Raw genomic sequence first — 14,726 nt, forward strand, 5'->3', positions numbered from 1 at the left:
CGAAACCAATCCTTCACAAATGCTTATCGCACATTCTTCTCGTGATAATCTCACCTCTTCGAGGTCATTGTTGGTTTTTATCTACCATTCGGTGGTTATCGACGATTGATTGATCGAAGATTTATGAGAACCAGCACGGGTTGTGCAGGGTAGAGACCGACTCTCAGGTCTACCTGCGTAGTACACCTCAAATGCCCACACGTGATGTAGTTGTCTAATTGTTTCAATGACGCGTCTTGCCAATTACTTCCAGCTGAGCTTCATATTTTTAGCTGGCAGAAGCAAAGGAGGATCCGATGCGTTTGTGGATTCTGGTGATGCCTAATGCACAGTGAAGATTTCTGTAAAGGAGCGGCCAGTTTACACTGTCTATTATCGACCACATGCAATGTTTGTCCGCACTTAAGCCACAACTTGGGCAAAGACCTGCCAGTAATTCCGAGGTGGCAATTTTCAGCTTGATTTGATATTGGAGCTAAACGGGAGCTTGGTCCAAAAAGCGAACCAGCAAACGCATCCGTTTCGGAATGTTTCGTCAGCTTACAGACGGTCAGAATCGTCTTTGTGCTCCGTGGATCGCGGGATGATCACGGGAGCGCATATCGCGGGATGATCTTAATTGTGTGTCGTCTTGCGGAAGTTGTCAATTTTTGTCCCCGGTTCGTTGACTGGCAGCAGGTCTCGATGCTGCGCCGGTAAAAAAAGATACTGCTGCATCACGAGCAGGCTTTGAGCATTTATAAATAGGAGTACAATGTGGAGTACATTCACACGCTTACAAGGGGGGTGGGGACAAAAAAACTCCCTGACAATACTTGCTGATTCGTCTATTTCGTCCCACACCCGTATGTAAACAGGGCAAGGTGCTGATGAGTATCCGTGAAGCCATGACGTGGGTCCGTGGCTCGTGGCTTTTTTGAAGGAAGGAAGGTGAGGCAACGGTCATCATTAGTTTGCCCAAATTGACACTACTCTATCGATCCCCCGGAGCATCGGGTGCACAGGGCAGGAGCGTGCGAAAACTTGTGAAGCTACTCGATGATGGATCAATGAAAGCTAGTTGACAATCCATTGGGACGGCGCACCGTTCGTGTGGCGCGCGGTAATTCGGTGGAACACCGGCTCTTGGGGTGGAGAGTTGGGGCTGGAGTTGGTGGAGGCCCTATTAGCACGATAACGGTTGTCGTGAATGGAGTGTGCTGCCGTTCGATGACGACAATGAACAAAAATCGGACACACGTATTGATGTGGACACCGGGGGATAAACCCCGATGGAACCGACAGGGAGAAGGCAACTGACGGGAGTGAGGTAAATCGAATATAATTGACTGTCGCGAGGTTAGAGAGTTGGAATCGTTTAAGGTTTAAGGCGGGGTAGTAGTACAACATGATCTGCTCGCTAGTAGGTCGTCCCCAACCACGTGCGCCAGTATCCACGTTGCATCGGAACACCGTTTGTGGTGAATGGGATTAAATTGGTAATAATCTTGGAATAGGTATGATCTTAAGCATTTTACACTAGCTGCAGTATATTGCTAATGAACACTTTCTTTGTTATCGATACATTCGTCTAAATAGGCGAAACACGCTCAATTCTTGTTGAACTGTCCCAAAGTAGCTTCACAGCGCACATCTTGAACTATTGAACTGCTGCCGGGAAGTTATCGCTATTCGCTTTGGGTTGTTTTGTTTCCTCCCTCCAAATTGACCACTGATAACCGTTTCATTAGGCAATTCCAGCCAAAACAAGGCCCCAAGGGCGATGTCCTCGGTGACGATTCTACAAACAAGCTTCACTTAACACCGTTCGCACTGCCATTGGGTCTCTCTGCACTAAACGGTTTGGGGTTTCAAATCACCTGCACAGTTCTGTTAATACACCGTTAATGATGATGAGGTGAAATTGAACCCACCGACTACGCCGGTATTATCAATGCACCCGAAACGATAAGGAAACCCGGGAAACCGTCCGGCGGTGGTTGGTCCGATGTAGCAACGCACCGCTGCGAGAGATGCCGTCGATCCGCTTCTGCAAAGCGACAGCGCGATACTACGCCAATGTCCAGCAGGAGGATCGTCGTGTTCTCGCTCGCTGCGCCATACAGTGAGCATGATGATGGGCCCGAGCATAGAATGTGCCTACGGCGGGTAGTTCCTTTCCCTTTCCTCTCTTGCCAGTCAACGCTGGGAGCATCTCCACAACCGAGAAGCCTTGAAAAGGCCGGGTGAATTGGTTAAGGTTGAATGAGTTATGCTGCCGATTAATGGACGGGCGAAGCAGCGCGCTGGGGTCGAGTACGTGCGGCGAGAGGTGGACGAACCCCGTGTGAATCTCGGCCGGTTCGAGTAAATTTCTTATCATTGGTGCGCTATTGTGTATCAATTGGATTCGGAAGTAATATTTTAAGGCGGGGGGGCACCGTTTGATGCTGTACATCGGTGTTTGGGTAGCGTATTTATGAGGTTTGAAGGAACTTTTCGGCAGCTATCCTAATAAACAACAAGCAAATCATAAACTCTACACTTTACCAAACACAGATGCGCTTTTGCTTATTCAAAAGAGAACTGAAGATAAGATCACGCAACTTACGCGCGAATTAGACTGCGTCGGTATTCAAAGAAATCTGGTAAAATATGGCGCAGCAGGACGTAGAGAATTTACAATAAAGAAAGAGGGAGTGAATGTGTGTGTGTGCGTGTGTGTGTGAGAGAGAGAGAGAGAACGGTAACCCTTCTCAAGTTGTCGGTCGCACACAAAAGGAGAAGAAGCACTCCCTTACGAGAGTATTTGCCATAGTTTTCCCCCTTTTTTCTTTGAATTCCTATCTTTCAGGACATTCGTTCTTGATAATACAATGAAGAAGAAACGCAAAACGGTAGAGTGTTGTTATCTTTGTTGAATTAATAAGAAACGATAAGCTATCGCAAATCACTATGCTGTATTTATCTTAATGCATACTTGGCAAATAATAAAAGATATGTTACTTAAAATGTAGATATAACAACTAATTTAACATCCTGCAAGAAGTTTGAGAAAATTTATTAAAAACACTTTTTTCAGAATGTTTTAAGGTTAAAACAGAATCTTGGATGTATTATAACCACAATTGGTCTTACAGTTTCCAATAAAAATATTGTTTTTTTTTTATCTTTGTAAATTAAATTTTGTTTATTACCAAAAAAACTGTTCATTCAAAATATAAAATGATAGAGCACCCCCTTGAAACTCGAAACCGATCTAAACGTAGAAGCAGTTATATGCCGTTGATGGCAACACTGCTTTACTGACAGTTGGTTGTGTTGTTGTTAATCGCAGTAAACAAACAAGCGTTGCACGTATTTGCTCGTAAAGTTGGAAAGCAAACCCACTTTAATATGACTCGCCACGCTAGAAATTGTACTGCCGGAGCGGTTTACACGTACCACGAGAAGAAAAAGGATGCGGCAAACTCCGGTTTCGGTACTACATCCCGCCGTATCGGCAAAGATTCGGTGAAAAGTTTCGACTGTTGTTCCTTGACGTTGCAGCCTTGTCGAAATCCAGTAATAACGTATGTATTTCTTAATAATGCTGTACCATACAAATTTATCTTAGACTATGAGTGATTTACATTACAGAAAAGATGGGTATTTGTTTGATAAGGAAGCCATCCTTACGTACATCATCTCCAAGAAGAACGAGTACAGCCGCAAGATGAAGGAGTATGAGAAACAGGTCAAACAGGACGAGGAAGAAGAGACCGCCAAGGCAAATGCAGAAGAGCAAAAGAAGCTAGACCGGTTCATCTCGACGGAGAAGAATATCGTGAGCAATAAGGCTGTCATACTAAACGGTTCGTAGCGTTAAACCCTCGACTTCCGCTCTGATAGTTTTTACTTACTCTTGCGCTTCATCTCAAATCATTTAAGCCGAAAAGCCCAGCGCCAGCGGAGCTATCTCGAACGTGTCGCTTGGAAAGCGAAAGGAACTGCCTAGCTTCTGGGTACCGTCCCAAACACCAGCAGCCAAGATATCCCGCATCGAGAAACCGGACAGCAAGATCTACTGCCCTGTATCGAACAAACCGCTGAAAGCGAAGGATTTGATTGAGGTAAAATTTACGCTCGTCAAGGATCCGGCCGATAAGAAATCGTTGATTGCGAAGGAAAATCGCTATATGTGTGCGGTGACGCACGACATCCTAAACAATTCTGTCCCGTGCGCAGTGTTGAAACCAACGTAAGTCGATGGGAAGAGTAGAATGTTGGCAAAACGTGGAATGTAATGTTGAAACAAATTTCGTTTAATTTTTCCTTGCAAAGCGGAGACGTCGTTACCATAGAGTGTGTTGAAAAAATCATCAAAAAGGACATGATACATCCGCTATCGAATGAAAAACTCTCTGAATCGGACATTATTCCTTTACAACGGGTACGTACAGAGCGAAAGTTATCATTATTTCATCAATGCCTTTATTACATTTGCTTAGAATCTTAATTATTTTGTTGTTTTCACAGGGTGGAACTGGTTTTGCTACGACGAATGAAAAATTGGAAGCCAAAGAGCAAAAACCATGCCTGCAAGTTTAAGTTAGTGCAATTTTACGTTAGATAATGTAATTTTTTTTATATTCTGGGTCAAAAATGATGTTTTATCATTCTGCTCCGTTTCAACTCTGTAAACTGGATGGCTATAAGGATTTATTTTAATACTTTATTTCTAAACAATTGCTTAACAGGTTTTAGTTTGGTTGACATTTTGATGCAGATCATACTTTACAGTACATATGAAACACAATATTAGAGTAAAGCTCGGAGGTAATTGTAAACGTAATGGCCATAATATTGGTCAATGATGGTAAATTGCAGTGGGTAAAGCAGAGAAAATCACAATCACTAAGTACATGCAAGGATATCGTGGTCAGTGCAAACTTGCACCGAGACCCGGTCATCTACCTTGACCCCGGTGGAAGTCAGCTGCAATTTCGGAGAAAAGGCCAAGGCCATTCGGCTAACAGCGGAGTGCTTTTCAGTGAGCAAACACAAAGCAAAAGAAGCAATGCGTCATACGGTTATAAGTACTCGTAAATAGCCTCCTCGTATCACAGCGTGCAGCTGGACGCCGATAATTGTCATCCCATCCCTTACCATTCCCTTCCTTTGTACATTTGCTTCCTATTTACGTACAGATGGACAGCACGGAATGTTTGTCATTTTTATCTATCCGTAACCGCTGTCATAACGGCACACGCGCGAGAGCCATTGAAATGATGGCCTTGCGAGAACGATCAGAACCGTACGCGGTGGGCTAGCTGCATCGAGCTGCATATGACGTATTTGCCAGTGCGATGGAGAAAATAAACTACTATCAAAACAGGAAATGAATGTGTTGCTGTGTTTGTTAACCGGAAAACACTTAAAGGTGGCGCCCATTTCGGTGTTGCCCTAGATTACAGGCAGCAAGAGAATTATTCACTGCATGTTGCAAAAAGGTTCGCTAAAGATTGATAACAATAAGATAGTTTTATTATTATGACAATGTGCCACGATGTGCGCGTCACACTACGAGCAACCCGATCCTCATATACACACTGCTCTGTACCGCACTCATGTAATGCTTGTATGTTTTGTAAGTTTGCTCGCTTCCTGTACTCATACCCGGATCCCCCACCGATCGTACCGTGACCGTGACTATGGAGGGAAGTGTGGATGACCTTCGGCGATAGTTAACGTTACTAGCGAACTGGCGACGGTTACAGCAAAACCGCGTGTGTGCGAGATCTATGACCGGTTTGATAGTGGTCGTAGAAGGGTAAGCTGGGTGTTGTACCTCCCGGTGGCTTACGACTTTGATGAGGGTGCATGGATGCGATAATATGGCAGTGTGTTTCTAATACCACAATCATTGCAAGTATAGCAACTGCATCTGCATCAATACTGCGAGAAAGGGGCCGAGATGAGCCAACACAGCACGAGCGGGTGCCGAAATAGTTACACAAATATTCATGAAGAATTAAAAATGAAATAAAATAATAATGCAATCAAATTACGAGTATTGCTGCTATCGAAATGTATAGACAGGAGTGTTTAACTCCCGAAAGTATGCAATCATTCAGTCAATTGATGTCTTTTTTTCTAGGCCCAATTTTACACTACAATTTTGACTAGTATCTAAAGGTATGAAATCAAATCGATAATTATATTCCACGGGTGTATATTTCCTGACTAGCGCCTGAAACTATGCAACCCTACAGCAATTGATATGGATATTCGTCGGTGTAGTATTAGGCCATATTTATTATTTTATAAAATTCACTCCTTCGCCTAAAATTATGCAATTACTACATCAATTGATGTATTCAACAAGTATATTAGGAGACCATTATTAATTTTTGATTGCAAATCAGGGCAACTCCTTAAGCTATGCGAACATTATATTTTTCGAAGTTTTAATTCTATTGATATATTATTTTTCATTACTATTTAAAATAATTTTGTCTGTTGTGTCGTATGTAAACTACTAAACGATGTCACAAATAAAACGAAGATAAATGAATAGTAATAGAAAACTAAAAGCACTATATTTAATAGTTTTAATTATTTTTTGTATTCGTTTATAATTGTACCACTTGAATAGAATGCTTGACAATAGGACCTTATCCAACAGACTCCTCACAAAACGTGCATTTGATGTGTTTAATTTATCACTGTTGCACCGTTCACGACTTGCCGCGCGCACACAGCCAGCATCAGAATGTGGCTCATTTGGCCCCAGCCTCCCTACACGATCGGGAGGCTCGTGTACACTGTGCACAATTGACCTTCCAATCCACTCACCTTCCCCACCGGTGCCACTCCCACCGAGAGGGTTGATAGTGTGTGCGCGAAGCCCTTCGGTAGTTGGCGTTTTGGTCGGCGGCCCTCCACGGCTTAGAATGATAAAAGCCACTGCTCAGTTCCTCCGTGGTGGCGGTGCTAACGCGGCGAAACGCGAAACTCCCCGGCCTGTTGTTTGGCGATCCGTCCCTTCGCGGTCAGCCCATTACCACCCCGATGCACGATGCTGGCGGATTAAAGTGCTTGTTATGAGTGAATGAGTGGGTATTTGTGTGTGTGTGTGTGGAACTGCATCTCTCCCACCTCGCCGCCTTTCATCCCCAATCACTCGATGCAGTTGCCTCTCGGTGGTGGTTGCCACTCGTGGTGAAAACTGATCGGGGACGCTTGTGCTTGACATTAACCTGAATCAAGCCCTGCCAGGCAATCGGACGCGGAACTTGAACTTGAGACATCGGTACATTCCGCACATTCTGCTGTCCCGCCCGTCGTGCACAACTGCTGACCAGTTGTGAAGTTCGGAAATTCGGGCTCCTCCAGTGGCTGTTCTTGCTGTTCCGCTGTTACCTTAGCGTGTTAAGAATAGTGCGCTGTCTCCACCATTTCCGTGCCATCGAACACGTGGTGTTTAATTAATTGTTGGTGATTGCAAAAAAAAAAACAAACCGTGGATGCATTCGAGTGAACCAAAAACAAAACACGCAAGAAGCAACAGGGAAAAGTGGCGCGAAAGTTTGAAACAGTCGGTGATGCGCATCGTTGTGTTGATCCGTTCTCTCGCGCGGAAAAATGAAAAGTTTTCTAGAGTTGAAAAACAACATAAATCGGTGATGCATATATGACAGGGGTCGGCCGATAATTGTGCATGTGTTTTTATTCGCGATATCTTCCCATCTGTTCCATCTGTTGATTTGTTTGTCGGAAATGAGAATAAAAGTTCCTTTCCTGCCCGAGTGGGGGCGGATTTGAGTGGCAAACGGATAGTTATAGGTGGAAATAAAACAAATCTTATCAGTTAGCGCTACGGTGCAACAGGGTGGAAATTGTGCGAAAAATGAAATTTGTGTTAGATTGTAACAATTTACAACATTGTGTTGGCCCTTCATTCCTCTATACTTTGCAGAAATCATAGTGCGTTGTTGGAAATCGGTGGTGTAAACCACCTTTACTTGTGCATCCGCCCGTCCAACAGTCAAATCAGGAAAGGCAATGAACAGACGAAAAAGGCTTGTGCAGTGTAAACAGATACATTTTAATGAAAAGTCCTTTCCGAGTACGATCGATTGAGAAAACCATCACCCAAACACCTGCGAGCTGCACGAATTTGGAACGATTTTTTCACCTCCATTCCCAGCTTGTAGGGAGGAAGAAAGAGTGAGCGAATCAACGCTGAAGGTAAGAAAATGGCGCACCTATACACACTCACACACACATACAAATCATTCGCAATCTACATGCAATCATTATCATCTCGGTTCGATCCGTGTGAAGAAGCGGAGCAAAGAAAATGGCGGCAGGTTTGCAAACAAAACCAGCATCTTCCATACACGGCGTATGACGTGAGTTTGAAGTTACGCAATCGCAGCAAGCTAAGACAATTGATGAACCAACGGGAACGGGGTCGAAGGGGGAACGTTTTGTTGAACGACGAGCTCGTTCGAAAAGCCCCAGAACATTGACGGCATAGACAAACAATCTAAGCTGCCGGGCATGGTTTAACCGCAGTGTTAGTTTGGTAATTAATTCCGATTTCATGAATGTTATCAAACACGATGCGTGAATGTGCGGTTACATATTTAAGTGACGCTTTCCGGATACTGCGAGGCACTAGGTGCAGGTCGGAGTGGTGAAACAGCGTGTCTGGGAGACAGAGCCGGTAGGCATTATTCATCGTTCATTCATTGATCGTGATGGATTGACCATTCTCTCCAGTTGTGTTGTTGTTTTTTATATATACTCTCGAATGCTACGTTGCATCGTTCGGGCGCAACGGACATTTAGTGTACAACTGGTGTGTGTGTGTTTTCGTTGCATGTTTGCTATAGTGCACTTTAGATCTTTAATTTGCGATTGAACTATTTTTATAACCACAAAAACCTACACATAACCGGGAGGGAACTTATTAGTGGGAGATGATTGATTGAATGATTGTGTCCTGAAGTTCAAAGTTAATTTACTATTCCTTGAGCATGTCCAAACTTGAGTTCGTTATACAAAATGATTATTTGATTTGATTTCAAAATGAAGTTATTGGATAATGAAGTAGGGATTTATCCTTATTTGAAGTAGGGATCATGTTATCTGGTTCTACCATACTTCACACGCGCAACACTTTGCTGGCTGTTAACATTTATTGCTCTTAGAACAATTACACAAGAACGGAACTCAAGAACAAGAACTTAGTTTTCCGTCTGCAGAGGCAGTGGTCGGCAATGTACGGTTCGCGAGCCGCATCTGGCTTTCTCCCACTTTTATTGTGGCGCTTTGTGGAAAATCATCCAACCCAACGCTAACTTTGCCGAAATATTATTTAAATAAATTAATAAGAATAAAACATAGTTGAAATTTTCTTTGGATACACTAAGAACTGGGGATCTTCGTTGCGTTCGTATGTTTCCGTTATTTGAAGATTGTACCGAACAACGTAAGAACTAAGCGATTTCTAAACAGTTTTTGGTTGTAACGCTTCAAGTGAAAACATTTTTTCGTTTGATTTGGATATTTAAAACTGCTCTCATTACTCTCGTGAATATTGTTTTTAGTTCGTGAGATGTGCAAATAAATTGAAATAAATATAAAAAATATATAAGATAGATACATATTGATTTATTACAAACTATAGCATGTAATGTAGCATATATTGTGATTTTTTAATAAATAATTTAAATTCAAAAACAGTAAACTACCGTGTTACGCCGATTCGGAGATGCGCGGTTTTTTATAAATTTGACATTTTACGGAATTTTGTAAGTAGACTTAAATTTTGAGTTTGCAATTTTCTAATAATCTCAAAAATATGTTACATTACATTATTACAAAAAAATGCATAACGTTTTTTTTGTAATTTTTGAAACAAACGCATACATATATATTTAGATTGTGCTTTGTAACGTTTAAATAAGTATTCGACCCCTTAATACGACATATAAACGATGTTTTAGAGGAATCTCGCTACTCGATAACTCGATATATGTGGATTTCTCTGGAACGCATTATCCGCGTATCTCGTGTATCGACTGTGCCAAATTTAATATTTTGGCTAGATACCGTGAGTATTTTTACAACAATTGGCGTTTTACTCCGAGAAGTTTGTCGACCACTGGTCTAAGTTATATACGAGTTAACCTCTGAAATGTTTAGTAAACGGAGATGATATTTTTCGAACAGAATTTTATCAAAAAAAATGATTTAAGAATTTAGTGCAGTGCCAGAGCAAATATTAAACAATTGATTAGTATTTATTTTGGCTTTTTAAAGGCAATGTATTCAATAAGGTAATCAACAATAATTTTGCCCACATATTAAAGCTGTTATTCACGTCGGTAGAACAAATGGTTGACGAAAAAGATCTCGAGAGAAAATTCCAATCGCTATCGAACGTTTAATGTTTGATGTACAGACCGTGGGGGAAATATTGAAGACATTTTCTGTTAAATTTGCATTGAGAAATAGTTTGCTGGAAACATTTCCAAGTGTTTGTTCCAGAACCGAAAAGCATTTGGTTGATTTTCTTTTGCAAGGAGCATCAATCGGCAATGAAAACGTAACGTGCGGCTAAGAACAAACGGTAGCCACGTAGATGCATTCCACTGCACCGTCGCACAAGCTCCCACAGTGGAACTTCCATTCAGCCACCAACACACGCGTACATCCCTTTACAACCACACACACACACACACACACACACACAGTAAAGCGTATATTACACAATCGTGCGCAATCGAATCAAAGCAATTAGCTTCATAAAGCTAAAGTGGCTGTAGGTACCGTCGCGCGTATCTCCCTCCCTCCTCGCGGTTGCATTCCTGCCGTTACAACTGCAAGCCCGCCACCCCCGCCGATCCGATTCTAATACTCACCGCGCAAAAAGATGCACGCGTGGAGCGTATTATCAGTGCGAAGGACGCCCGTGGCCGTATTCTATTTGGAAGCTTCTAGCTCGGACAGTGTGTGTGGGTGTGTGTGTTTGTTATTGTATTGCCTCTCTTCCCTGTGGAAGATGGATGGACGGGATGGAGACGCCTGGTCGGTGGATGGCGTGCAGCAGGGAAAGCGTTACGGCGTTACGGCGTTACACGTTCGAAACGGAAACCAAACTTTCCGTTGCGGCTCGGATGTGCCGCGTAGTAATTCCCCGGTTGAAACCGCATTCGACCGGTGCGCCAGTACACACTGAAGGTACAGAACGATGCACTTGTGTTGGTTGCAAAACAAGCAAACAAAAGGTTTGTGTACAAACAAAATACGGTTCACCTGGGAGGCGGGGTGTAGTGTAACCCATCCACTTCAGTTTAGCTTTGTTTGTGTGTGTGTGGGTTGGTTTTTTTTTGCTGATATTGTTGCAGTTTGTACCATCCCCTGACTGGATGCAGTTTGCCTGCACTTCCTCCACGTTCGAACGCCACACGCGATCGATCTATTACGTGATCGCGGTCTGCCGCTGTTTGTGGCGCTCGGCTGTCGTTGTCGAAATGTCGAATGAGCTTGCATTCGTTTGTTACCTATAAATCATGCTCCGCATTTACGGCACTCGTACACCAACACGCGAGCAGATGCCGTTGCACTTGGAAGGGCTCGCGCGCGCGTTCCGTTGCATTCGGTGGTGTGTTCCGCCCTCCGAACCGCTGGGTGGAAGAGGAAGTGACCGTCGGTGAACTGTGTGTGACCGTAACTTTGAACTTGCTGCGGGCACAAGGCTGCCCAGCGGTGTAGACGGAGCCGGGCGACAAAGGGTAGCGCTCGTGTGACTTTACTACAGCGTCAACGCGATTACATTAGCAGAAAATGTATGAAGTGGCGTACTTGGGGTTTTGTTTTCAGTTTTCCACTTGAGAAATGTACAATTGCTTCAAAGCGCACAACCCACCCACGAGGCGAGTGCTTTATCGGGTATTGTTGTTGTTGATTCGGTTGTTGCCGTACTCTGCCTACTGCACAGTCAACCGGAATGCTTGCTGTTTGGAGTTATTTCGCGGCTGTGTTGTTTATTGTGTCATCAGGTGACACGAGCGAGAAGCTATACGAGAGCGTAGTAGATGCATCGATAGTGCACTGATGTTTCCCCAATGCGCGTAAACATGTAGCAAGAAAGAAGATGTGTTACAAACGCCATTTCCTGAAGTGATGCAACGCAATGATTGATTATAAAAGGAAAACAAAAGAACCGGAGCTAAATGTCTACCATTTCTATTGCAGGGTTTTCGACTACTTTACGCACATAAAGTCCAAAATTATTGAACATAATATAATGAAATCTCATAAATTACTTCTCAAAGATAGAGTTGAGCGAGACTAGGTACAAGACGTTAGGTTGTCAGTGTTGAAATCTTAAATCTTTTGAAGATTTTGCATTCGTTAAAATAATCTCAGCTTAACTTGGCGTAGTGTTTGAAATATGTTTGTCTAATTATTATTTAGTTCTATCTTACATTCCAATGGGTGATCCGGTGGTATATTGGTAGCAGCGCCCATCTTCACACTACAGGACCGGTCCAAAATCCCATTCGGATCAAATCCCCGTTGCAAGAACTTGACTAACCGGCTATGTGGTAAAATTCAGTCTAGTAAGCCAGAAATGCAGGCATGACCTAGAAGGTCGTTACGCAGAGTCTATCAAGAGAGTCTATCTCACATTCTCTCAAAACAAGCTTCTACATGCGCTAGTCTGATCGTTATGTTCTTAAGTACTGGTCAAAGTTCGAGTCGCTTGGAGAAAATATCTCATATCTCAGGGATCTACCTCGATGCCTCGGATGTCTCGGATCTGCTCTTCACTGTTTGTCTATATGTTCCTTCTCGTTCTCTTCGTCCACGTGATCCCCTTGCTGTGGAAACGCAACATTCTCTATTTTTACGATCATTTTGACTACATTTCTTCCCTTGTTTCTTTTCATGCTCGTGTTCGTTGCTCTATTCATTTCAGTTAGTATTATCTTTTGTTGTCTGTTTTAGTGCCTATCCTCTCCTGTTTGGGCTTTGAATAGGTTTTTTTTCTCTCGATTCGATTTTTGATGTAGTAATCATTAAACTAGTACTTTAAGATTCATTGGTTAGCCTAAGTTGCAAATTGATTATTAAAAAAATAAATATAACTTCAAATATTTCACGTACCTTGGAGTCCCGAGGCTTTAGAGTTTTAAAGTTCAGTATCTGCATGAAGCCTATTAAATGAATCCTCCTTGTAGTTGTGTTGAAGATGTTGTTTGACTTCTATCCAAATCTTTGTTCATATCTCATTTTTCTATTCCTTTCAGTGATACTGCAACAGTCCTCCAGGTTCGTGGTCCTTCGCTAGTTTGGATTATTAATTTCTTTCCTTATCTGTCGGTAATTTTTTAAATTTTCTATCTAGTCTCGTTTGAAATTTTCTTCCAGTATAATCTTTTTTATCTGGTCCATTAGTATATTTGCGGCGCCGATCTGCACCTAACCACGGTAAACCTCCGTACGCATCACTGAATACCGGCTACGGATAAATAAAGTCAAAGATAGTCAAAAGCTCTTTATTTCGAGCTTAGATCGTCAAAGATAGTCAAAATTGTCAAATCTTTCTTCTCAAGTCCGTTCTTCTTCTCCTATCGTGTCCAGCCATGTGTTACGGTGTTCGGCCATATACTGCAAAGGACGTTGATTCAATAGCGCCATGATTGGCTTCATTCGGCTAGCATTCATTGACTATCAGATAACATGAAAAATAAGTCAAATAATTGCGGGTCATGATTTTAGTCCTTACATGGCTCAATGTAATACCACAAAACAGACATACACTGCATAACTTGGTTAGTTAAAGTCTTAAAGCAAGAACTTGAAACTAGAAAGCTGCCAAACGACTACCAATGAGGGACTACTCTAGTAACAAGGCAAAGCTTTTACCATATCTTTAATCATATTCCAAAACTGACTGAGGCAAGAATGAGCCGAAAGGCATTAAAGATATCATATTACCCTCTTTTTTGTTTAATTCCTCATGGATTCGCTTTCATCCCTCGTTCTTCTACGATTCGCGATTCTACCACACAAGAAAATGCATCAGAACAGGTGTTTACAAGTCGCCTGCAGTTGTTGTAATGTCTCAGTAGGTCATGTGAACCCTGTGCTAGTTTGATAAGGAATTAATTTCGACAATAAACCTTGCTGTAGGGAATCAGTTTCGGTTGAGATTGCTTTTGGTCTTGGCCTTTGGAGAATTAGCTGCGACTATGACAATCAACTGTCCGATAATCAATCTTAAAAGTAAATGGGTTCGAAACAGATTTATTATAGTTTTGCCAACGAACAGCATCGCAACACATCAGATGAAAGTAAATCATAACAAGAGTGAATATTTTCTAATAAGATCAAACATTGTTTATGCAGACAACAATGTTTCAGTGTCATCGCCAAGAGTGTAACAGGTTAAATGCTTTAATTAAACACTCAACGACAAAGTTGTTTACTTCTTTTCAAATCAGCCTGGAACTGCAGAGAGAAATAATATTCATCTTATTGAATATTATTTCTCTCTGCAGTTTAAAAGCATTGAAACACTAACAATACATCAGTAAATCGCTTATTATGCGCTTCCTGCATTCATTTTTCGCTCCGACGAACAGCAGCTGCATCGCAGTGGAACTGCATTTGAGCAGCAGGATGAAAAGCGTAAACGTGGAGCAAACATAATGATGTAACTATAAAAGGTGTGAAATATTCAC

At 42.3% G+C, this 14,726-nt stretch overlaps 1 protein-coding gene across 1 annotated transcript; it reads left to right on the forward strand.

Annotated features, from left to right (window-relative positions):
• Window positions 1-3,375: 3,375 nt before the first annotated feature.
• Window positions 3,376-4,569, forward strand: LOC128711566 (nitric oxide synthase-interacting protein homolog). Its single transcript, XM_053806448.1, has 5 exons — window positions 3,376-3,551; window positions 3,619-3,833; window positions 3,910-4,219; window positions 4,303-4,411; window positions 4,498-4,569. The coding sequence occupies exons 1-5, from the start codon at window positions 3,376-3,378 to the stop codon at window positions 4,567-4,569; spliced, it is 882 nt and encodes a 293-aa protein (XP_053662423.1).
• Window positions 4,570-14,726: the final 10,157 nt, after the last annotated feature.

Source organism: Anopheles marshallii, chromosome 3 (genome assembly GCF_943734725.1).
Source record: "Anopheles marshallii chromosome 3, idAnoMarsDA_429_01, whole genome shotgun sequence".
NCBI classification, from domain to species: domain Eukaryota; kingdom Metazoa; phylum Arthropoda; class Insecta; order Diptera; family Culicidae; genus Anopheles; species Anopheles marshallii.